Here is a 24,441-nt window from a genome sequence, read left to right as displayed (position 1 = left end):
AGCCGACCAAGCGGACACCAAAATCAAATGTATTTGATGTGGCGGGACTTGTCTACTGAAATTGCTTACAACCTGTCATCCACTGGTTTGGCATGCAGTGATCAACATCAAAAGATCGAGCAATGCACGGCGCAAACGTCTCAGGTTACGCCAGTTCCTCGTCATTAGGATACTAAGCCGTGATTTATGAAAATTGCAAGTCTCCTATATACGTTGCGCATATACAGCATCAGGAGTAGAATTCCGCATGTGTTCTGGGCATACGTCATGGATCAGATGAGCTTGATTGGATAAAGTCTCGCTCTTTGGCATAATTAATGATCCGAAGGAAGATGATACCAACCACCTGTGTCCACCAGACCGTGACCATCATAATGGAAAATATTCCTCTTTTTTTTTCATTTCGCGCGTTCGCCTTGTCATATGGCTCTGAGCTTCGAATAGGATAATAATTATGTTTCCAATCATGTTTCCGTGATTACTGCTTTGTGTTGTGGTGAAATAATATGCTGAATATCAACTTTGAAGTTAAGAAACATCCTAATGCTGAAAATGTCATAAAACTGGGAACCTCTCTTCAGTAAAGTTTCGGCCTTGTATCTTCACCATGGTTGACTCACGTCTGACCAGAGATGCCGCTATTTACATGGTAATTTGAAGTTGATCATTCAATCGTAAAAACAAGCCGATAGAGGAGAGTGACATGAACCATGTAAACATCGCCTCGTGGTCACTCAGATCGGATGGTGCATTTAATGCGTGACGTCAACGAAAAGAGTTGCTTAGTCTTGTACCAAAAAAAAAAAAAATCTTAAATTTATGTTTATTTTATTATTATTATTTTTTGTACTGGAGGCTTCTTGTCGGAGGTTTGCCACCGGCTTTGGAATCTGAGAGAAAGGAAAGGCAGAAAACATGCTTTTCAAGTTTGAAATTATAATCATGTGCTTGAAAAACAAACAAATAAACAAAACAACCCTCCGTCGATCAAAACGACTTAACGCTGATTCACTTGCGAACTGCCATAGATTGCCAGTTCACCTTGGAAGTGTGTGTGTGTATATATATATATACATATATATATATATATAATATATATATATTATTATATATATATATATATATATATATATATATACATATATATATATTCTATGGTATCATTCCTGCATACGTTCCCGCAGTCAACATTATTGGAGTGACTGCACATCATAAACATTGCTCTTGTCGAACACGGAAGGAAATTTGATGAACTCAATGACAATAGAAGTAGAATGCATGTTAGTTATAGTTACATAAACAATAAAGTCGGTATATCCCTGTTAAAGTGGTTTCTTTCGCGGTGGTTTTATTTTCGCGCTTTTCGCGCTTTGAGGTTGAACCGCGAATTTAACATCACGTGAAAATCTTTTGAACTCGTCGGTTGTTACAACGCTATCATTACCGACCGCGAATATAAACTCACGCGAAAAAGTCGGCACGATGGAAACCACGAAAGTTTCTGTACGCGAAAGAAACCACTTTTAGTATACTAATGGTGTCGACATTTGTATTTTAAGCTGCTCTACATGTTTTATACTGCCATAATTATAATACACCCCATGCGAAAATCACACCAACCGAGTTGCCATCACCTTTGGTGCATTCATAACAGTCATTGATTGCGTATAATGAATAGAACCACAGTACTTCAGTGTACGGTTTGTCACCAAATTTGAGTTTCCTCCCTTGCTATCCGCACCAAGCTCGTGGCGCCTCTCTGCCCTTTAATGCACGAATTCACAAGCTGTCTGCGCACACGCATAATAATGAGTGTGCCTCCCTCTGTCTCGGCCTCTTTCATTTTTAGTTTTCCCCCTTGTGGTATCAGTCGATCGTATTGGCTGCGAGCGGCGATCGCCGGGTTTAGAGGGCATTCCTGGCTACGATTTCACCTCGGTGAGGTCATTGGGTGAATGCTTTAGGCTCCAATTTATGATTACGACCAGATATCGAGGGGAGTTTATCAAACGCCGGATTTTAGCGTTTCCATGTAATCATTTTAAGTCTCCTGTACATGGCGTTCCATTTAGCCTGCCTTCTACTTCTTCAAAGTATCAAGGTACACATCTATTGTCTCTCCTACTCAAGTTGTAATTGTCTCATGATAGAATTGTCAGCAATTAAGAACATTCCCATACATACGTTTTCCCGAGTTTTCAGCGTTTTAACAACTTTGATGTTGTATCTCAGTGTAATAGAAACGAACAAACCATTAAACAGTATTTATAATGAAATTCAAAGTGTTGGCTTATGCCATCATCAGATCAGTATGATATTAACTCCCTCTTGATTGATTTTTATTGCATGTTTTGCACACAAATTCATGTAGTCCTATAAAAGTCTATCATAAGTCTATACTTTATAATTTTTATGATGAACTCACAATTCTGTCATTCTCACCCCCTCGATATTTTCCGTTCTCTTGCATCCGTTTTCCACACACCGATTATGAGGAGTATATAGCCATGATAATTATGAACCCATGAGCATCTATACAATACAGTACTCGAGTGGGAAGTTATGCCCATGCATGATTTTATAATGGCTCCTACTCATTCACTGAATGATTGGTATCTATTGCCGATAAAGGGCAATTTGTCAAACAATTGCTATATAAAAACAACTCGACGCAAGGATACATAGAATAAACTCAACGCCGTCAAAACAATAATTTCCAAAAACATGGGCAAAGTAAATCGTGTGGTATTCCATGTTTCATCATCTTCGTCTTCATAAAAGCATCATTTTCATCAACATCAACATAGTTATCATCATTATCATTTCTTGTTTCTTTTCATCCGTCGCCTTTTGGTTTCATCTGTCAATCGTTCTTAGTTTTCGTTTTATTCATCTAACCGTTATCTTTCTCCTGCCTTTATATTGTAATTCTTCCTGCCTTGCTGTATTTGTCTTTGTCTTATTGCTTCACTACCATCATTATCTTCATGTTCTCATTTTGATTTTCATCTTCCTCCGCATCCTCTACAGCTTCTTCGGTCTGTCTTCAGTTGCACCCTCTTTAGTGTTTTTGCTTTGTGTTGCTGCTTTTTTTACCTGGGGTTTGACCCTTGACATACAAACAAGGTAATAGAGGATCAACAATCACTTGGGAATTATTCATGCTGCACTTGAATCTATGAGGACAACTTTATCTAGAAGTCAAGTTCCAGGACGTTTCTGGACGCTTCTGCCACAGGTGTCTCTCTGCTCCATTATTGTCACATAATGTTAGGGCGTTTGATACAAACTGAATCAAACACTAACAGTCGATGCCTTTAAACGGGTTTATAGCTCGAGACAAGACTCGGGTGGTTATCATGGAGAGTCTCTGTAAAGGATTTTAATAATTACATGGCGATGGCTTGCCCCGATGGGACTTTTGCCAGAACGAACTACTGTATATGAAAACATCACTAACTTTGTAAAGGACGCAGTCAGAAGAATTATAACCTGTACGCGGACCAATGCTACCAACGGCGATTGACAGAAAAGTGGTGTACGCCCTCATGTGACCGTCACTGGTGCAGGTGTAATCCTTTTGGAAGGGATTTAATAAGTATGATTAAAAAGTCTGATTAAAAATAAGTCTGATTAAAATGTTGAAAAATGACTTATCAGGTGGTTCTTAACTTCTAAAACTCGTTCTCAGTCTTACGTATCTTACTTTTCATGTACACCTCTAGGGTCACCCTATACTCTTCTTATTATTGCGGAAAATGGTATACGTCCTGGAACAACTTAAAACAATAATTGGTATAATTTCACGTCAATACAAAAATTCAATGAAGTCATCCTATCACTGTCTTTCAGTATAGTTGTACATCATCGCATTGCCGTGTTATTTCTATCGTGAAATAATGAATATTATACTGATGAAGAGTGGACACCTACACCTCTCCATTGCATTTTCTTTCTTTAAAAAAAAAATGATCATGCAATGTCATGCTGCAATATTGTCCAGGCTTTGGACTATCATTTCGCTGTTGCAGCATGATTCTTGAAGAGTAACAAATGGGTTCAATGAGGGTTGCTTTGTATTTTTTCACCCATGAACTCCACCATCTGAAGTGGCCCACATAGAATTTCTCTTTTCATAATTATAGCATAGTTTTAGTACTTTAACATTTTTGACGACCTCTGATTCATTTTCTTTCTCGTCTATCTGCACGCCAAAGGAAAAGTATAAACTAAACATTAAAGGGATGGTATAATTTTGGTTGAGATGAGATTCAGGTTTTCATGTCTTTTCGTGAGATAATGAGAAATCCTTTATGGAATATGAAAGAGCATAATAATTCTAAAATAGATTTAAAATTTATTTGACGAAAAGTAGTTTTGAAATGGGTGAGATATCCAAAACAAAGCAATCGTAATAAAAGATGGGACCCAACTTTTATTATGATCGCTTTGTTTTTCATTAAATAAACGTTGAATTCCCCTTAGAATTGTACTATGCTCTTCAACATGGTTATTGATATCTCGCAAAAAGTGTACTGATCCTCATCTCAACCAATAATAACAGTAAGCCTATACTACATCTACCACATCCGTTTTTAAACCTTAACCGTAGGCATCAGAGAAATTGTAGCTTTACCTTTAACAAAAGCTCTGTTTCTCTCCTGCTGTTGTTGTTTATCCATTTATTTGTTTTTCTATGGGTTATGACTGTTAGTGCAATTTATCCATGCAAGATTGATATGATGCAAGGGTGAGCACGGGGTTTGCAAGTCTGGAATAAAAGACTATTTTGTCGCTTCGGTTATTGAATTGAGCAGCACAGCCCCGAAGTCACCTGCACGTTTCAAAAAATTGTTGTTGTTGTCTTGTGTTTAGTGGCGTTTCCCATTCTCTATAGAATATCTACGCCAAACGCTGCTCTATAAATTTTCTTTCCTTTCCTTTTTTTTAATATTTTCCACACAAAAAGGTAAAGATTGTAATAGGGGTCCTTGGCCAGCTGTCGGTATACGTCTACTCTATTTGCCTGCTTAAAAGTATACATGTATAATACTGTATTATTTCGAAAAATTGTTGTTGTTGTTTTGGTTTTAATGGCGTGTATCAATTAAAATTTAGTACATGTAGGCCCTACTAGTACTCGAGTATTTACGACTGGTTTCACACTAGCCTTTTGTCAAGGCTCTTTCGCTGTATGATGAAGAGAGCCCAGCCGAGTGGCCCAGGGGGTTGCCAGCAGCACTGTCGCGCTCGGTAGCTTTAGCTCGGCTGTAATATTCAGACTGCGTGTGTGCGCCTGCTTTTCACGTTCCATCCACCCACCATCGTCGACGCGTCGGATCGGATCGCGTGTTGTATGCAGTCGAAAGACGCCTAACAATCGTTAGATACTGGTCAGTCTGCAGGCTGCTAGCTAGCTAACGGTAGATGCTGAATGTAGTTGAAGAACCTTCGATCCGCGATCCCGTGGATGTGCATCAGTGACCGCTTTAAACAACTTGAGAATTCAACATAGCGAGGCCACATTCACTCTCTCTGAGTCGTCGGAACAAAACAGGCTCCTCACAACATACAGTAACGTTGCACCTGCATTTGTAGCGACTTTGCTGTCAGACAGCTAACGTCACGTTATCAATTGCGACGTCGCTATCGCCCAAACCATAATTTTCGTATCGCGTAGTGGTAGGTACCGCTCTGCAGACGAGCAACACGAGGACTACCCATCTTGTCATCCGACCTGCTGGAACTTTCTGAGATAACGCTAGCAGTTGCTCCTTCACAGGCTTCAGAAATGGCAAATTCTAACCAAGACGCCCAATCTCCAACTGTTGCTCCGCAACCTGTGGTAGGAACACACGCTACATAAAAATATTTTCAAGCTCGACTTGAGCCTTTAGATTTTCTATTTGTAACGCTAAGCATCTCGCCTGCGTTGGGATTTGAATAAAGTGAACTAAACAGAGCAGAGGACTCGAAAACCAGAATTGACACTGGTTTTGTTTTACTTAATGCCTGAATCATGTGAGATGCCTCAACTCCTTAAAATGATGTGGTGTAGAAACCAGCCCAGCTGTATTGGGAACTCCAGTCCAGACCTCTAAAATTGCATTGTTGTTGGTATTTTTTCTTGCTTAACGTTACAGTTGTTGTATTAGGCCTTCATCAAAAGATACCACTGCATCGACATTGTTCCAAGTCAGTTTTCATGTAAATGTTTTGATCCTAATTTAACCAGTTACCTGTTTGTTTGTTTGTTTGTTTTTTCTCAGAGCTTTGTTTCCTTGATTGTTTGTTTTTTGCCTGTAGCATCGGTTAGATATGAATTTCTTCTAGAAGTTAGACTCTAACTTGCACTTTGTAGAGTGGCACAGATCTTAGAAATTAAAGCCTGTTGCCCATGTTTATACAAATGGATACTGTCCACTCCACTGCACATTTATTTAGGGCCTAAGTTAGGTTCTATAACACAGATCTCAACCAGTGCAGTGATCCTGGTCAGTAACCTTCCCGAGGCAGTTTGAATATATTAGATTGTTTATACTATGCAGTGTATCGTAGTAAATGTACCTTTTTTGGTTTGTCATTTCTGTTCCAGTTGAGAATTCCTTTATTAGACACAGCACTGTTGCAAAGTGACAGTGGCTTGTGCTGCACCAATGGCCGTCAAAAAACATGGTAACTCGGTGTGATTACACAATTTTGTATTAATTATGTACATAATATTTGGTAACTCTGACTTGACTGAAAGATCGATCTGTATCTGGTTGTCGGGGATATATGTTCCGCGGAGACTGCGTCTGGCTTCACGGATTCCCTCCTACCTGGTGTAGTATACGGGAAAAAAACAAAAAAGACTCCTCTGGACAGACGGATCTTTCTGTCTAAACTCTGACCTGCTTCTAGGATCATCTAGATCTAGATCTAGATGTAGATTTTGAATTCAACAATTCGCAACAAAAAAAAAATGCTGATTAATTGCTTCATCTGCACACTGAAGTTCATTTTTTTCAATTTCCTATACAATGTAGGCAGAAGATGGTACATGTAGTCACTGGGCACTTTAAAGAGGTCTTGCTGCTGTGTGGCGATACATACAAACAGCGCAAAAAAAAAAAGAGAGAAATTCTGCAGCAGAAATCAATTTATATGGCAGATGACTAAAGGCTGCATAAACTTTGTGCTTACTACAATTTGTAGTAAGCACTTGGACTGGTGCAGCAGTGGACTGGTTTTGCAGTCAGAAATGTAAATTTTGCCCCATGGGCAGTGCCTGATGGCTCGCTATAGATTGTGATGCCAAATTTAAGTCCAAGCAATCTATTTCATGCGAGTAAAACAGAATTTGAAGATAGTATGAAGTTGTAATATTTTGAAGCTGTTACAAGGGTTGTCTTAATGAAATTGTACAGGTCCTTGTCATGCTTTGCACAGGGTCTGATCAGTCTAGGGTTAGGGGGTATCACCCCCCCCCCCAAAAAAAAAAAAAATCATGCCCCATTTTTATTCAACCCTCATCAGAACTGCAAAGTCTTGTCCTCTTTTTAAATGTTTGATTAGAGTCAAAAAAAGAAAAAAAAAATCCAATGCAATCAGGGGGTACACACGAACCATTCCTTTAAATGTCTCCAATCTCGATAATTTGGAATGAATTATAGAGGTCTGTGGTACTGTATACATTGTGAATTACAGTGTATTATTTTCAAATGCCCAATATAGTTACAGTGACTCTACGGGAAGCTACATTGTACTTCAGGGGCGGATCCAGGAATTCCGTAAAGAGGGGGCGCGCGCACCCTCCAATTTTTTCTTTTTATTTCTTTTGTTTTGACAAAAAAATAAAGGGGGGGGGCACACGCCCAGTGCACTCCCCCTGGATCTGCCACTGTACTAAAGCTACGGTCACGAAGGTTCGTAAGAACGATGCATTCGTACGAATGTCACTGTTCGTACAAATTCTGGAGTTCGTACGGCCGCCTTACGAAGAGAGGGTTTCGTATGAAGTTAAAAAAAGATCTTGGACAAGACCATCGACCAGGCTACGAACTTACGAACGGTCTACGAACGGTATACGAACGCTGGTTTCGTACGGCCTTCCTAAGAAGATCTTATGAAATTGTCTAAAAATCGTTCGTACGGCGTTCGTAGCAGTTCGTAATGGTTTTTGTGACCAAGCCATTAATAGTACATGACTCAGAACAACATTTTGATATGATCAACTTTACATATTAGCGATTACTGGCTGCCAATTGACTGACTGGATGATAAGTAAGGGGTAAGAGTTCAATACAAGGAATGTGCTCTCTCTGAGAAGTGAAGTGTTTAGAATGTGATTGATAGTATGTACAAATATCGACTGCTTCAGAGGGGGATGGTAAAACTATTTGCACCGAGGTGCTGTTGTTGATGATCCGAGCTACAGCGTCGAACTGCGAGAGAAGGAGGTCTAGGACCAACATTAGAAGTAGGCCTAAAGTGGCTTCGTTATCTAGTTCATCTTCAAAGTCGGTTTTAGTTTCCAAAAATAATTTCTAAACCTTATCTGATATGTTGTACATCTGCTGCAATTTACGAAATTCCTCCGTTACTTGAAGTGCCTCAGTCAATTTGTCAACTGAGCTGAATTGCATTGATCACACACACACGCCATCGCACCACAGATTTCTGTAATGCCGGCACCGTGCTAGCTGGCGCGCTAGCTACTATGCTAGCATTGCTACTACTACGCGCACTGCGTACATTCTGATGTGAGAAATTTAGATATTGATCACAGAATCCCGATTGCGTGCAGATTGTGGATTCCCAAATGTACTATATCACACTAGATATTAAGCCTTTGCGCCGCATTCAGCTGCTCGTAGATTTCCAGTAAAAGTACCCCATTTTCGTGCTCTGTACAATCATATTGCATGAAGCTTTACATGAGGGATAGAATATTAACGTGTTACCATGTGCATGCATAAGAATAAGGTTTTGATGCAAGATTTGATTTTAAGTGTAGAACCTTATATAGCACACTGTAAAACCAGAAATATAAGCAGCACGAAACTTTCACAAATTTGAGCCAATGGCCTTTTTCACGGCATGAAATGTTCGCGAATTGCCACTGGCATTATAGGCAAACAAAATTTGCATGCATTTTATTTTCGTGAATCTTTGTTCCTTGCAAAATAGACGGGTTCTGTAATGTATTACGATTTTATGCTTGTTTTGTTCACAAAAGTTGCACTTTAATAACCACAAAGCTTGTTGAAGGCTTGCTCGACTTAGCAACAACTAAGCGAATTACTGCCTCTAGATAGAACTTGATGGCATGGAACAGGGGGATGAAATGCTTTGTTACTACAGTAATGTAGGAAAAGAAAACGTTTATAAGTTGTAATGAATTTCAAAAACGGGTCTATTCGACAAAAACGGTCTATTTGACAAAAACGGTCTATTCTACAAAAATGGTCTATTCGCGGAAGTTTGATGCTTGCAAAATTTCTGGTTTAACAATACTTGGCTTATAGGCCATGGGCCAAGCCTCTTTTTCGTTCAGGTTTGTTGACATGTTTATGTGATATTGTTATGATACATTGAAAGATAGGAGAGAAATACATCAATTAGGAAATGACTTGTTCTGACATTCAAGTCTTGCACATTAACAAAACATGTACATTTAAAAACTATTAATTTATCCACGCCTTTGGGTATTCGTACAAGCCACATCTTAACCGCGCACACACATGTATACACATGTGTTTATAATACACGCACTTGCGATGTATACAGTATGTTAAGGTGCATATGTTTGTACCATGCAACAGAGAGGCAAAACCACGAACAGAGTGTTTGGTTCAGACAATACAACACAAAAATATCGGCTTTTAAAGGTGAAAACGCCCATGCCGGTCAAAGATCTATCATGAGACAGTCTAAATACCTCCAGTATATTCAACAATATCCTCAAATACATTCAAAAGATTTGAAGAATTATGTCATGTTTCAACCACCAAAAGATAGCTTTTTTTGACATTTGGAGGCCCGACATCAATTTTAGGTAGTTAGTGTCATTCCAATTGCTATATGATCCAGTGGCAAGTCCATCAAAATCCTTGATGAACAGTGTACAATGAATGACAGCATGTTCAACACTCTACCTTGTATCTGTATTGGTTGTATCCAGTATGACTGAGAATGAGTATTATTTCCATTTAGAAAGAGATACAGCAGTAGAAAAGAAACAACAGCAATGTTTTTTTTGTTTTTTTTTTGATGAGGAACTGTGCATGTTATACTTTGTATTAGAGCAACAAGGGAACAGTGAATTATGGGAAAAGCAAGGCAATCAGGGTCAGAGTGATTTGATTTGTTTAATATTAAATCAAGTCTTCATGAATTTTTTGTTTCCAATGACCCAATTAGTGTAATCTTCTAGTACTATAGGAAATACACATTATTGCAGAAAGAACAATGCATCAAAAAATGAATGAGAAGAACACAAAAAAAGAAAGAAAGAAAAAAAAGAGAGGCTGTAATCCATCACTGAAGTGTGCATGTGACGAGCGGGCATTTACATTTGACATTTCCAGAGCTGATCCGGAGCTGTGTGTTGAGCCATATTCCCTCCTGTGTAGGGCAATACCTGAGAGAGTACTAGACAAAAAAACACCTGATTAGTGAAGAATATGTGCATGCTGTACATACACATGGTTGCATACTTTTACCATGATATTGGGTGTAAAATTGTCTGTGTACATACATGTATTTAGGCATTATGTATTCATACGAATGTAGTGTGTGTGTGTGTGTGGGGGGGGGGGGGGGGCCTAAGGAATCATATGACTATTACAGCAAGTACTTGAAATTTACGAACAATATTAATGTTACATGTTGCATATTTGTCAACGGCAATTTAGCTGGATATATCCCGTTTACCATATTATTTGGGAAAATGGGTGCATGCAGACTTGCCTTGAATATCATAGATTTTGTATTCAAAAGTATCTGATGCTGTCTGTTTTTATTCCATAGAATACTAATAAGAGGATTGACTTTTGTTTTGGTGATGTCTAGTGGTTCTTATGGTGAATTTCCTTTTTATAAGGTACAGACATGCATTGTCTATAGGAGATTTTACCAATCTCAAACACTGATATGGTAAATTGACTGAAGCCACAATGTACCTTATTACAGTTTTTGATGGCTACATCATTATTACAGAGAATTACAGCTCTAGGGTTGTTTAAGTTGTTGATTGTTTTTCTTTAACAGTACAATGTGTGTTGAAAAGGATGTTTTTTTTAAAATTATTTTTGACAAATTGTCTTGACAAGCCAGATAAACAACAAATGATGCTAAACCGTCTTGTTGTACTGGTCTGGCAATAGAATTTGGGATTGCCAGCTATCTGTCAGTTTGTATGAGTAATTAACCAGTCGTGGCAGCCTTGTGATTTTCTGCTGTAATATTCTGCACAGATAAAGAACAAAAGATTTAAGATGAAAGATCCTGTTTTCCTTTGGGAGCAGTGATATAAAAAATGTTCAAGATATTACATTTGATGGATATATGTGTAGGTCAGTTGTATCACAAAATATCCAACTACCATATAAAATTGTTGCAATAAAGCCTAAAATACAAGGATATATCAGTATTTTCCCCATTAAACCATAACTGTCGTCCTACGGTATAGTCTGGAAAAAAATTTTATTATAACTTTTGTTCACATTTTGTATTCACAATACTTAACATCGCTTATACTGGCTCAGATTTTTACATTGGTTGTTTCTATCCCTAACTCACATTTTAGAACTATTTTGAAGCACTAATGCTGAGTTTTTGATTCACCTGCAGATGGTAAATTATGCCTTTAATGTGGAGTAATTTGGTTGTTAGTACTGCTGTTGTTCCTGCTCCTGAACATGAGGACAAAAAATGGCAGTGTACACTAGTATTGTGCATGTACGTGTATAGGGAATGATTGAATGGGAACAGATGAGTAGGGAACATACACATCACACACCTACCCCTACTCACATACACTCACACTGAGGGGAAAACTGCACTATACCGTATGTAGGTAATTAATGACTGCAAATACTGAACTTTGTATGATAATGCCAGTGGAGTCATCTTCCGTGCGATAAGTTGGTTCAGATGATATCCCTGAAGCAGGCATGCTGTCCTGATTTGCCCTTAGAAAGGGCATTGAACTTGGTGTCTCACTCCAGTGAAACCCATCTGTACAGATCATTGCCTTCTTTCATAGCCCCCTCCCTTCTCTCCCTCTCTCTGTACATTGCACTTGCTCATTGTCAGGGAACCCTTTCACAGTACCAAAGAATTAGTGCATTTGTACATACATTTGGAAACATGTCCAAGATGCTGATTAAGGACAGTGCATATACAATGTAGATGTTGTAAGTCCAAAGGCAAACTTGAATCAGGTTGCTCATGATAACTCTATTCTTTAGAATGTGTTTACCCAGTCATGTGCAGGTGTTTGCTGGTCAAGTTAGGTTCGATTCATTGTGCACGTTTTGTTCGGTCTGAAGGGTTTGACCACTAAATTTCGGTTTGATAGGCAATAAAGCTTGGTTTGTATTCATTTCCACATGACACAAGCATTGTGCGGAATGATGTTTACAGTCTGCTGCTGGTTTGAAAGCTCACTGGTGCCACTGCTGTATGAGCTGGACGATGAAAGCATTGCCTTAAATTTTAGATGCAACTACAATTTATTACATACCGTAAAACCAGAAATGTTTGCGGCATGAAATTTTTGCGAATTGGAGAAAGAAAATAACTGTGTACTCAACCTTGTTAGCATATTTTTTTTTCTTTGTAAATGATACAGTTGGGCTGCAGAGCATTTATAAACAAGCCAACATTTGTTGCAGCAGACATAATGAAGCAAGCAGTTAAAGGCAATCTGGTTTTGCCTCAGTGGCCAAGAATTAGGAAGAATATTTCGTCAGATATTGTATATTGCCCATAGTTGAATATCACCTACAGTGTATGATGGTAGGCTAGGTGAGATATCCCTCTAAACATGTTTGGATAAACTGCATGTACTATGTATGTATAGTTTGTGGCTACATGAGCAAGTATCGCTTATGAATGCACCAGTTCCTCATGATATGTGAAGTGATCAGTGTTGAAACAGGAAATGCAGCAACATACAGGATATCAACTATTGAGAATAACAGCAGATGTGTTGTAAGTCAATAAGATCCAGTGACCAGGTGAGGTGAAGATGGCTGCCTTTTGTAATTGGCTTGACTTCCCCACTGGTATGACAAGGACATGATTCTCAAAAATACATATATGGCAATTAATTGATATGCACAATTAAGATGATTACTTTTAAAAGTGCTGATAAGGTAATATTGTTAAAAGAAAAAAAGGAACAAAATGTCTCAGTGTGTGTAATGACGGCATAATGGATGGGGTACAGAGGACTGTTGCATGGTTTGTGTATGTAAAATTGTGTAATTCTTCATTAATCACTTGTATCTCTATAATGTAACTGTAAACAGATTTCATATAACGTATAGGCCTACCTACTTGAGACATTAGTTGTTGTCCACCCCCCACAAGATTGTGATAACCCAGTAGGACAATTTGATACACTGACGTTTTAAGCTTCCCAACACCTGCGAAATGGCCAGACTATGGCCAATATGTGTTGGCTGTATTGGTTGGCTTCATTGATAACCGTACATGCATGCTGAATGCAATTCATATCCAGCGTTGAAGGAGCATCTATAGAAACTGTAGGAAAAATAATATTTGATGCATAGTAGTGCCCTAAATAAAAACGTGTCTTGTTGTACACGTACATGTACAATGTACATGCAATTTGATGAAGCATCTGAGTCTCCAAGTGTCCTTGCCATTCTTCCAGAGACTCTTCGTCGCCATAACAAGCCGAAGCACTCCAGCGTACGCAGTCAGGTTCAGCACACACTTCCAGCTATACCTAATGATATGCCCAATTACCCACATGGTGTGATGGCTGTGCCACAGACTAAGTGGTGGGAAATGTATGAATGCCAGGGGTAACAGCATAGCTGCGTGGGCAGTGAAAGTCCATGAGAAAGATTGTGCATTGTATGGATGATTCTGTCTGTTACAAAATGAAAGGGAGAAAGAAAAAAAAAATTGACCCGCAAATGTCTATGAGAATTATCAGTTGACTTCTAAGGATATTCTCACTTGTACTTTTCACATATTTTTTTTTTCCATCTCTTTTGGTTGCTATGCTGTGATTGATTAATTTATATTCTTAAGATTTTTTTCAGAGCTTTTTTTTGGTATATTTACATTTTGTTTACAGATCTATCTGTGGTATTTCAAGTAGGATTCACACGAACAGAGTTGCAAATGTCAACCTTTTACAGTTAAGGACCCTGGAAAAGTGTGTACATTGTATGTACAGTAAATCACATCCTGTGCCAAGTGTATAGTACAGCAGGTGTTTGGGAATATAATGAGACTGGAATACAATGCAAGCCATCTGCTTTGGAGAAAAGAGAGAGAGGGAGAGCAAACATCAAGCTTTGGATTTTTTTTTCAACCTTTGATTTCTCTACCACTATTATAGTTTCTTTTTTATTTGTTTCTCTGTGTTGTATGACTTTCCTGAACATGTAATGCATAAAGTACTTTACACCGTCCATGATATACAGTGTATGTACCAGAAAATTCATTAGGTTTGTATTTTCGCGAATTTTGCAAGTTGGGTGCTATTTGCATATTTAACAATACGCGAAATGATTAACTGTCATCTCAACAATAATGCGATGTGCTTGTGTACATTCTGAGTTCATTTCTGTCCTCCAAGATTGTGAATAAATCCATTCAGAAAATTGTAGGGAAGTCCCGATTCATGAAAAATTAGACTTGCTAAATGTAAGGTGTATATTAAAGGGTGTATACAGTTCTGGTCGAGGTGAAGATTTAGCTTTTAACATTTTGTGAGATATTCAAAAACCACTCTATGAGATGTCAAAGAGCATGCAGTTCTAAGGGGTATCAAAAGTTTATTCAATGAAAATAGGTTTTGAAATGGCTGAGATATACAAAAACAAGGTGAAACAAAGAGATACTAATAAAGTTGGGGCATGTCGCCTTTTATTATTAGCACTTTTTTGGATATCTCAGCCATTTGAAAACCAATTTTCATCAAATAAATGTTGAATCCTTCTTAAAATTACATGCTCTTTCATATTTCATAAGAGGTTTCTCATTATCTCACTTAGGAATGTTCAAAACATGAATCCCTACCTCAACCAGTGCTGTACAGTCCCTTTAAGTATTTGATATAAATTTAGTTATTCTTTGATGTAAACTTTTTGATTTTTAAAATAACACAAATACTTGTGCACACACACACACACACACACACACACACACACACACACACATACTACAAAGCACGTAGTCACATTCATGCCTGTGTTTATCCAGATGCTACATTATGTGTTTAAAGGAATAGTACTGAATTTGTTTACAGAGAACACATCTACAATCAAGAATAAAGTCACAATGTCGTCACAAAATATTACGAGCTTGGACCTAGTGTTTGTACAAGCAAGACCCCCTGTGTATCCATACCAGTATTTGATGACATATTCAGGGTGGTTCACAAGGGTTTTTTGACTGACATCCAAGGAAATGTTTGATCTTGTAAGGTCATACCAAAAACTGACAACCTTCTGACACTAAGGAATTGTAAAATGAGTCAAAAATATCTCTAGACAAGATTTTTATCCTTAGATTGAGCACTGATCATTCACTGTGGTCAAATGTTCAAAAAGAAGACTAAGATGGCACCAGAGAGCATCCAGAGAACCTTAGAGCCCAGGAGATCCTTGACAAGGCACTAGACCCTTGCCACAAGGGACATTTACAGTGTATGCATGTTCACACCATATCCAGATTATCAGCATTTTTTTCCTGTGCAGCATCCTCTTGCTCTAGATACGAAGTTGTGACCCAACCTGTATAACATAAAAGAGATTCATCTCTCTCAGTAGCATAGATATTCCAAAAGATTCTTTGTGTCACGACCATTATTAGACGGAAAAGATTACCTCCAGAGACTTTCGCAGAGCCAGGCTAGATGCTTCCGCAGTAGAAAGATGTGATGATTTAAAACCCTCGGCCTTGCGCACTGTAAACATATTCCTATCATAGGTAGATAGCTCAATCAGGTCTTTATGTTCAGTTGATCAGTACACAATTTCAGTTGTGTACTCTGAGCTGTACATGTATCTCGTATTTCAAATGTAACTTTGTGAATTACAAATCCTATAAAGAGTCTCATAGGTCAAGTCCCTTTTATATTTATGCACTGGAAATACAGCACCCTTTCTTGGCCTCCAGTACTGATTTTCAGATAAAGTTTGAAATTTGGAAGTAGAACATTGATTAAGAGTAGTATTTTTTTTTTGTCTTGAAAGCTAGACCCATGTTTCTTCAGCATGGCGTCCTTCCCCCCCCCCCCCCCCCCCCCCCCCGTTACCCCATGAGGTGCATAAAAGTGTTCTTGAAAGCCATGCAAAACAGTTTGAAAACAGTTAAGTAGGAGCATTGATACTTGAAGATTTTCTTGAATAGGGTGTTTAATGAGTGTGCCAAGTCTCAGGGATAATCTGATAATCCCTTTATAGTGTTATAGGGTTTGACTTCTAAGTCACCTTTTGTGTACACACACTGAGAGCTGGTCAATGAGCTTTGATTGGACCTGTTACTTCAAAGCCCTTTTGTATTCAACAGAGTGGATATTGTATCACTTATACTATACTGCTTAAGAACATCTAGTTTTGATGAGCTAACTCCACTCTGCTGCTTAAGAACATCTAAGTTTTGATGAGATAAGTCACACTATGTTGCTTAAGAATATCTAGTTTCAATGAGTTTTAAGTCATCTTAAAGCTGAAATTATCCTCTTCTCTTACTTAAACTAAAACTAGAAAAGCACTCAGAGAGTGCAGACCTCTGCCAAGCAGCTCATTTCTACCCATACACACATGCTGAAAATTGCCCAATTTCCAATTATAGCTTAAAAAATAAGAAATAAAAGATAAGAAGTAGTTTACCTCATCAGCGTCCTGCAACAGCAAGGCTCCTCGAGCAGAGCACACACTTTAGTGCACGTACACATAGCAAACCTCAAATACGCGCAGCTTTTGATTCTTTTTGCCAAAATAATGAAAAAAATCCTTCAAAAATTATTAAAAATCCTGGATCACTACCCAAATTTAATTGTCTGTTCCTTTTGTCATTATTGGCTTTTCCTGCAAGTTTCATCCAAATCTTTTTTACAGATTTTTTAGTTATTTTGCAAACAGACAAACCAACACCGACACAAAAACATAACCTCCTTTGGCGGAGGTATTCCTGCAACCAGACCAATTCTTGTTAGTTTTGTGTTGTGAGGTCACAACTACAATGTACATGTGTTACCACCAACATGCTTTGATTGACTTGGGGCCCGTTGCATAAAAGTTACAATTATGGTAACTTTGCCATCCAGTGGTAACTTCCATGAAATTCTTGATTTTGATTGGCTGTTGAGTATTGCTTCCATGGTAGTTACCATTGGATGGCAAAGTTACCACAATAGTAACTTTTATGCAATGAGTCCAAGGTAATCTTTAAAGTAAGTGACACATTCAGTGTGCCTAGTAAAAGTAGCTGACTAGGGAGGATAAATTATGTAAAAGATGTGCAGATGTTGTGCTTTGTGAGAGAGTACTTTAGCAACATCCTGTAAAAATTGTCCTAAATACAAATTATGTAACATGCAATTAACTCAGCTGTAAATTGAAGTACTATGCAGTTGTTTATGCAATATGTACATTTATCATAACAGAGAAATAATACAAGCAGGTACGACTTCACATTATTAAGCTGCAATGTATGCAATAGTGCATTTCAAGAGATTGACCTTTTAGGCACAACCTCTTTTTCCTTTTCATGTCAACAAAAGAAATAAGAGGCATCTCCCTATGGTGATAGGCCAGTCCTCTAATGTGATACAGTATTCAAATATGTATAGTTTATATTTCTATTTTGCCTGAACAGCCCAAAATGGCTGTTCATGCTTTTCTTGCATTTTTGCTGTAATAAAGGGGTGCATAACTTCATCAATAGACCAGTGTATTGTCACGTAGCAGATGGAGAAGGTTTGCCACTCCCAGTCTGTTGAACTTGCCTGTAGTCAGCTGAAGGAAACTGTGCTGTTTGTAAGATCATATGATTCATTACGGTACATCAAGCTGACTGTATTAGATGCGTATTGTACAATGCATTTATGATTGTATCAATTCTCCACGCTTGGGATCTGAGTTATTTGTGACCAGTGAGTGCTGTGAAGATCAGCTGGCAGAATTCGTAAGACTTTTTGCTGTGTAGCCACTGAGGACTGCAAAAAGCTGCAATAGTAATGTCTGCTAAAAACACATAGCTACCAAATGTATTTCATATTTTGATTTAAGCACATCACCTTAACCCTTTAGAGATTATTTGATTTATCTTCAAAAATCTTCATCTTAATTGAAGTCTTCAAAGTCTCGTATTACTTGATAACACGGAATTGGAAATATAGCTAGTACTATATTATCTTGGCCCCAAAACATTTTAACTTATTTCTAGTCCTGCCAGTAGTCTCATCAATCTTTTGAAGATCATAATTGTAGATGAAGTATGTTCATGATTTATATCATCTTTTTCCGTTATGTATTTATCTCTCTATTACAGTATTTTTATTGTGTTACTGTTATTCTTTTCTTTTTTTTTTTGGGGGGGGGGGAGTAAATTCCTTTCAATGTATAGTAAGATGCCACATTTTGGAGAATTACTTTTCAAGCCCATCTTTACAACATATACCAAAGTATAGAATGTGTGTGCATTGAAAGAGTTCATAAATATTGGTATGAATTTTCATAATTCACTGAAGTATGCATTAGACATTGAATCAGAATGGAAATCGGCTATCCATATTCTATATCAGGTACTGTTGAAAAGTTAGAGTCCAGGTGACTTCACTGGCTTTAGATTTACTCTAGGTACCTTTCTTGTAGCACACAATCACTTTGCCCTCTATGAATTTAGCCATAAGATGAAGAATATACTTGAATGGTAAAATTATTAGTTGCAAAAGAGCAGAGATGGCAAACGCGAACAATTTTTTATTCATTTGAAGTCAGTGGTTGCTTATTTCCTCAGCAATCTTTTCATTTCCCCTTCTGAAGAAGCTCACAGTTTCCATTATGTACTGTCCCTTCATCCTGTTATGTACATATACTATTAATGGCCTCTCCTCCTTGGATACAAAAGAGAGTACATGTGTGTGTGTCTGGGTGGAGAGAGTGCGTGGGTGGTGAGTGGAGTGCTTGAGATGAACAGAAATACTTCCTGTAGGCTAATGGGGAGACATGTAGATGTGGGGGTCTTATGCTCTGCTTGCTTACCGGTATATTGGTGAAATTGTAATGCTGTATTGTGATCAAGATTGACATCCTGTCAATGAAGTCTTGACTTGTACTAGCTACAAACTTGCTGCTGTTAACGTAGGTGTATCTGTACCAACATGCTTTGAACATGGGACTTCTCATTTGTGGAACAGAACCTTGTGTGTGATAGATGATGATGTAGCTGATTTCAACATCTATTTATCGTGTAATTCAATTTAGAATCAATTTGCATTTTATGGTGAAATGAGTTGAACACATACTTAGCTGGAAGAAGTATCGTAGTTATTTTTTAAAAAAAATTGTTACAAAAATCATTTATAAAGGAGTGAGCCTGTTGGTACATTGTATGTATTACGTGTATATTGTAGTCTATTTGAAGTGCTTAACGAGAGAATATACAGTGTACGCAATATAAAAGTGATATTGTGTTTGTATTCACTGCAGATTGGGTTACCAGAGTCTGATATTTTTCTGCCTGTGCTTGAGAAAGTGTTTGATGCAGCTTTTCAATATGTCAGTATTGGTGGTGACTTGCCCAATAGCTATGAATCAATAATGATGTCTAACAAAATTGTGTAAAATATTGTCATTTTGTCTTTTCTGCAGGAAAAACGGGTCCGGACAGATCATTTTGGGGATTTCTACTGCTATATACAGGTGAGTGAAATGAACTGTACTGTCAAACCATTGGTCACCCTATTCCCTGGTACAAACTTTGTCATGTGTTTCATTTACAGGGGCTGAAGTAATACAAGGCTTTTAATTTAGGACCATCCCCCACTTTGGTTCTTATGACTATGTTGTATTACTTATCATTTGTTGCAATTTAGCATCTACATTATCTTTTTACACCATTTAAAAATGTTATTGTATAGTAGTAGTAATTATTGTAATTCATTACTTATGCTTGTTTCTTTGCTGTTGTTAACACAAAATGGAAATAAATTCAAATCAATCAGTCATAATCAAATAACTGTAAATGCAGTTGATCTGCACTCTTTTCACCAATGCTAAATTACAAAGTAGAAATTGTGACAATTCCATGTAAGCTGTCGTCGTTCAGATGGTATATAACCCATGAAAACGAATAATGTGATAATGCCACATGTTGCCTCTGATTATTTATATCATACAGTGTAAATACTGAGCTTACTGTAAAGAGGGGAAAAAATAGCAGCCATGAAATAGTAGGAGAGACCTTTGGCTAAAGTGGCTGGATGAAGATGAATCTGTGATAGTGTGAATGATTTTTCATGCCACAAATGTTCCATGAAACTGATGCCTAAACTAATTGATGTTTGAAGAGCCAGGTATGCTGCAATGCATTATCGAACCAACAGCAGATATGCAAACAGTTTGACTAAGTACCAGGTACATATCTACCTGTAGTATGCAACCAGGGAGGTGGTCTCTTTCCACCTCCCTGATGGAACCCATTGCTGTGTTTGACTTCATACTACTAGTATTTGTTTAAAAAAAAAAAAATCTCTGAAACCAGTGTTCTTAATATGGAATGCAACACAACTGACGGTGTTCCCGAAAGGTGATTGAAAAGAATGAAAGTTGGTGGTTGGAGAGCGAATAGTGGTACCTACAAAACTAGTCATGTCATATCAAAGAAGCAGTTATTACTACCAGTATATTGATTGTATTTGTGTGTGTGTGTGTGTTTATTTTTTTTGGTAAATGATATGGTTAGGAAAATGTTCCAAAGTATTGGCTGCAGAGATAGACTTATGTGGAAGAAACCTTGATCTCATGGAGGCATCAATATCAACCTATCCCTTGAAAAATACCTTCCTTCTTTACAGATGTCAAATACGTGTACTAGGGCAATAGATTCTTGAAGATGGTAATCAAGGCCTCATAGAGGCATTTACATTTGTTTGCTGTGTGACATTTCAAGATGCTTCTGTGCTGAATGATATTCCATGTAAGCCGTGTCGTCATGTACGGTATGCTAGGTGATCTCAATCTAGTGTGGAATCGGGGTTGACTGCTAGCCTGATTGCATTGTGAATTGTAACACTTGAGAGCTGGGAAATGTGGCACTGAGCCAAGAGTGTAGGAGAACAGATTCTGACCTAGGTTGTTATAAAGATAAATTATGTTCAATTTTTTTATGACCAGTTCATTCAGTGTGCATTCTTTTAATATATATCCAAAGAGGATGGAAGGACTGTACAGAGATATTGGGATCAAAGGTACATAACCCAGTGATAGAAATGAAGTCGGCTTTCACATTAGTTTGTTCATAGAAACCCTTTTTGACTTATGGACAAACTGGGGGGGGGGGGGGGAGGAGGTCCATGAATACTATGTTTTCTTGTTGACTTTTACAAAGGAGCTCACTCGAAATCGCATAAATTATTTCTCCAAACTGCTCTTTGCTCAGATAAACCTCTATATGTGAAATATTGTATCAAGTACAAAAATATGTAGTGTTGCTGTGAAGAAGCTTGATCAGGCTCTGGACGCAAATAGCCAGCCCCCTTCAGTGGTCAAAATCTATTCACCCCCCCCCCCCCAAAAAAAAAAAAAAGAAAAAAAAAAAAGAAAGAGGAAAAAGACATGTCTGGCTTACGTAATGTGTGTGCCTTACACATACATGTAAGTGTGAAGATGTGTAGTTACTGAAGTTTAATGCAGTCTGTTATAGCCCATAGCCTACCTCCAAAAGTAAGATGACAAGAGACCATACTACTGATAGTTATACAAAATATGCCTTGTACAGTTTCTTTTTAATACAGTTATAGAGAGGAATGGAATAATACTTGTAGTGACCTATGAAAAAAGGCCACTGGCATACAAGTGAAGTTTCACCGCCTTGTATGGTACATGTATATAATATCCGTTGTATATCTTATGCAAAAATATAACAAAAGCAATACTGTAGGTGAGCATAGAGATATTTTGCTAATAGCAGACTTACATACCAAAGTACTGTGCACACCATCTAATGGGCCAAGTTTAAACAGATTACTGAATGTTATCATCGATTGTGAAATGTTTTCAGGATATTCTGCCACAAGTGCATTTCGAAGGATAACATCTTGATGCAGTGTAATGACTTAGACCATGTGAGACTTTTTTATTTCTTATGCCTTCAAACTTTATTTATTTTGTATTTCTTCTTGACAAGGTCTAGAAAGTTGTCTTGCATTTGATTGACATTGCTACATCTAATGTATGCTAGCTGAATTTCAAGTATTACGGTATATTCAGGGGGAACAGATGAATTTGATGTTTGTTCTGAAGGTCAAATATCCATGAACCTTAATACTGCAGTTAACCAGTTAAATATTAGTTTATCATCTCTTGTGTAGTATGATTGATTAGAAAGGCACAGCAGATTTTATGTCTCAATTGTAAGCACTATTCCAATGGTACTTTCACTTGCAGCTGTCATTTCATCTACTTTCTATTGTATTGTGCTGGTTTCAGTTATCTGCCTAGTCATACATTGTATTCAGTTATGTACACAGTCATGTAAGGTATACATTAGGCTACTGTAGCATGTGATAAAGGAAGGTCGCAAACTGATATCATATTGAGCCACAATGACTCGTGTCACTGTCGTGTCGTGTGTAGAAAAGGGAAGTACAATGTAATGATTTCTGGCACCTTGTAGTATGAGAGCTCTTCTAAACTAAGCTGGTAATATCCAGATTCAAGCTGGTTATTTCCAGACTGTCTACTTGAAACAGAACAGTGAAGTTTTAATGTCACTTGTTCATAAAAGACTCAATACTCAAAGTAGAAATGTAACACATACACACATAAATACACACACATGTATGTACACATGAATCTCAAATTTGAGAGATTCAGCCCTTGTTTACTACGGGAGTCCCTACTGTCCATGCTTCAGAGGCGTGGCTCTGCTTGCAACTTAGCCTTGGTGATCTTGGCTTCAGCTAACAGTGAGTGTGAGCATAGTGACAGTGCTCTCTCTGTATGCATGCTGTAACCAATGCACCAGCTGATGGCCGTATGGACATTGTGCATTTATACTGGTGGTCATTCATTAATGTGAACTTTGATTAAAAATTGCAGTGTGGCAGTTTGTGTGAATCATGCACTTGGCTTTTTTTATAAATACAGCAAAAATACTTCTTCCTAGTATTGGGGAGATATTGAATTTTTAAAACAAATCAGCAATAAATATGAACAGCTAGCTTCATGTCATTGCAACTGATTGACAAATTGCCCTTCATCGACGTATCATGGCTACTACTTAAAACACTGATCAATTCAGTGCTTATTTACGTCGATGTAGGGCAATTTGTTAATCAGTTGCAATGAAAACATCTCAACGGAATAATTTCATGAATTTGAATAGCTTCATGTCAGTTTCCTTTGATTGGCCCAGCATGAAAAGTGACATGGGTGTTTTTTTTTTCCAGTTTGCGATTAGTATTCCCTGTAACCCCAAATACTAGGAACTAAATACTTTTGCTATAGTTCAGGCAAGTGCAGGATTCACACAAGCAGGCACACTGCAATTTACTATCCATGTTTTAGTGCATTAATTAATGAGCAATGGCATAAATGTACATGGAAAATGAGTCAGTTTCAGAACGCATTGAAATGTTTCACTTTATGTAGCAGCCCCATCATCAGCAGATGGTGAGCATGCTGTCTACATGATTAAAGAAAAATTCCACTCCAAAAATTTACCAATTTCATAAAAAAGAGAAAAATATTCCCTGCAGAACAATGCAAAAAGGGTCAAAATTGGATGAGAATTGAGGAAGTTATAACAATTTGAAATTTCATTTTTTTTTCTGGGGGGGGGAGGGGAAACACTTCTAAAAGAGTCATTATGAATATTCAAATCAGCAAATTGATGATGTCATGCTCTCACAATTTCTTGATCTTTTCATATACAGACACGACAAAAATCTCATATTTCAGCTGCATGAATATAAAACTTGCCTTAAAACCACCCAAAATAAAAGATAACAAATGTTAA

General features: G+C 37.7%; 1 protein-coding gene across 4 annotated transcripts in view; it reads left to right on the top strand.

The window, feature by feature from the left end:
• LOC139723286 (uncharacterized protein ZK1073.1-like) overlaps positions 1 to 24,441 on the top strand; it is a 63,722-nt gene that overhangs the window by 3,800 nt on the left and 35,481 nt on the right. For 2 of the 4 annotated variants that reach the window (XM_071634544.1, XM_071634543.1), the window contains exons 1-2: positions 5,438 to 5,845; positions 20,073 to 20,123. In XM_071634544.1, the coding sequence (XP_071490645.1) occupies positions 5,792 to 5,845; positions 20,073 to 20,123 (105 nt within the window). In that variant the 5' untranslated portion in view covers positions 5,438 to 5,791. Of the gene's footprint in view, positions 1 to 5,437; positions 5,846 to 20,072; positions 20,124 to 24,441 lie in introns of those variants that run through there. The other 2 variants (XM_071634545.1, XM_071634546.1) reach the window with 1 other exon arrangement.

The sequence above is a fragment of the Diadema antillarum genome, unplaced genomic scaffold (genome assembly GCF_040938485.1).
Source record: "Diadema antillarum isolate AM-2024a unplaced genomic scaffold, OU_Dant_1.0 scf00000184, whole genome shotgun sequence".
Taxonomy (NCBI): Eukaryota; Metazoa; Echinodermata; class Echinoidea; order Diadematoida; family Diadematidae; genus Diadema; species Diadema antillarum.
The sequence above is the reverse complement of the archived record's forward strand: the minus strand, read 5'-3'. Positions and strand labels throughout refer to the sequence as shown.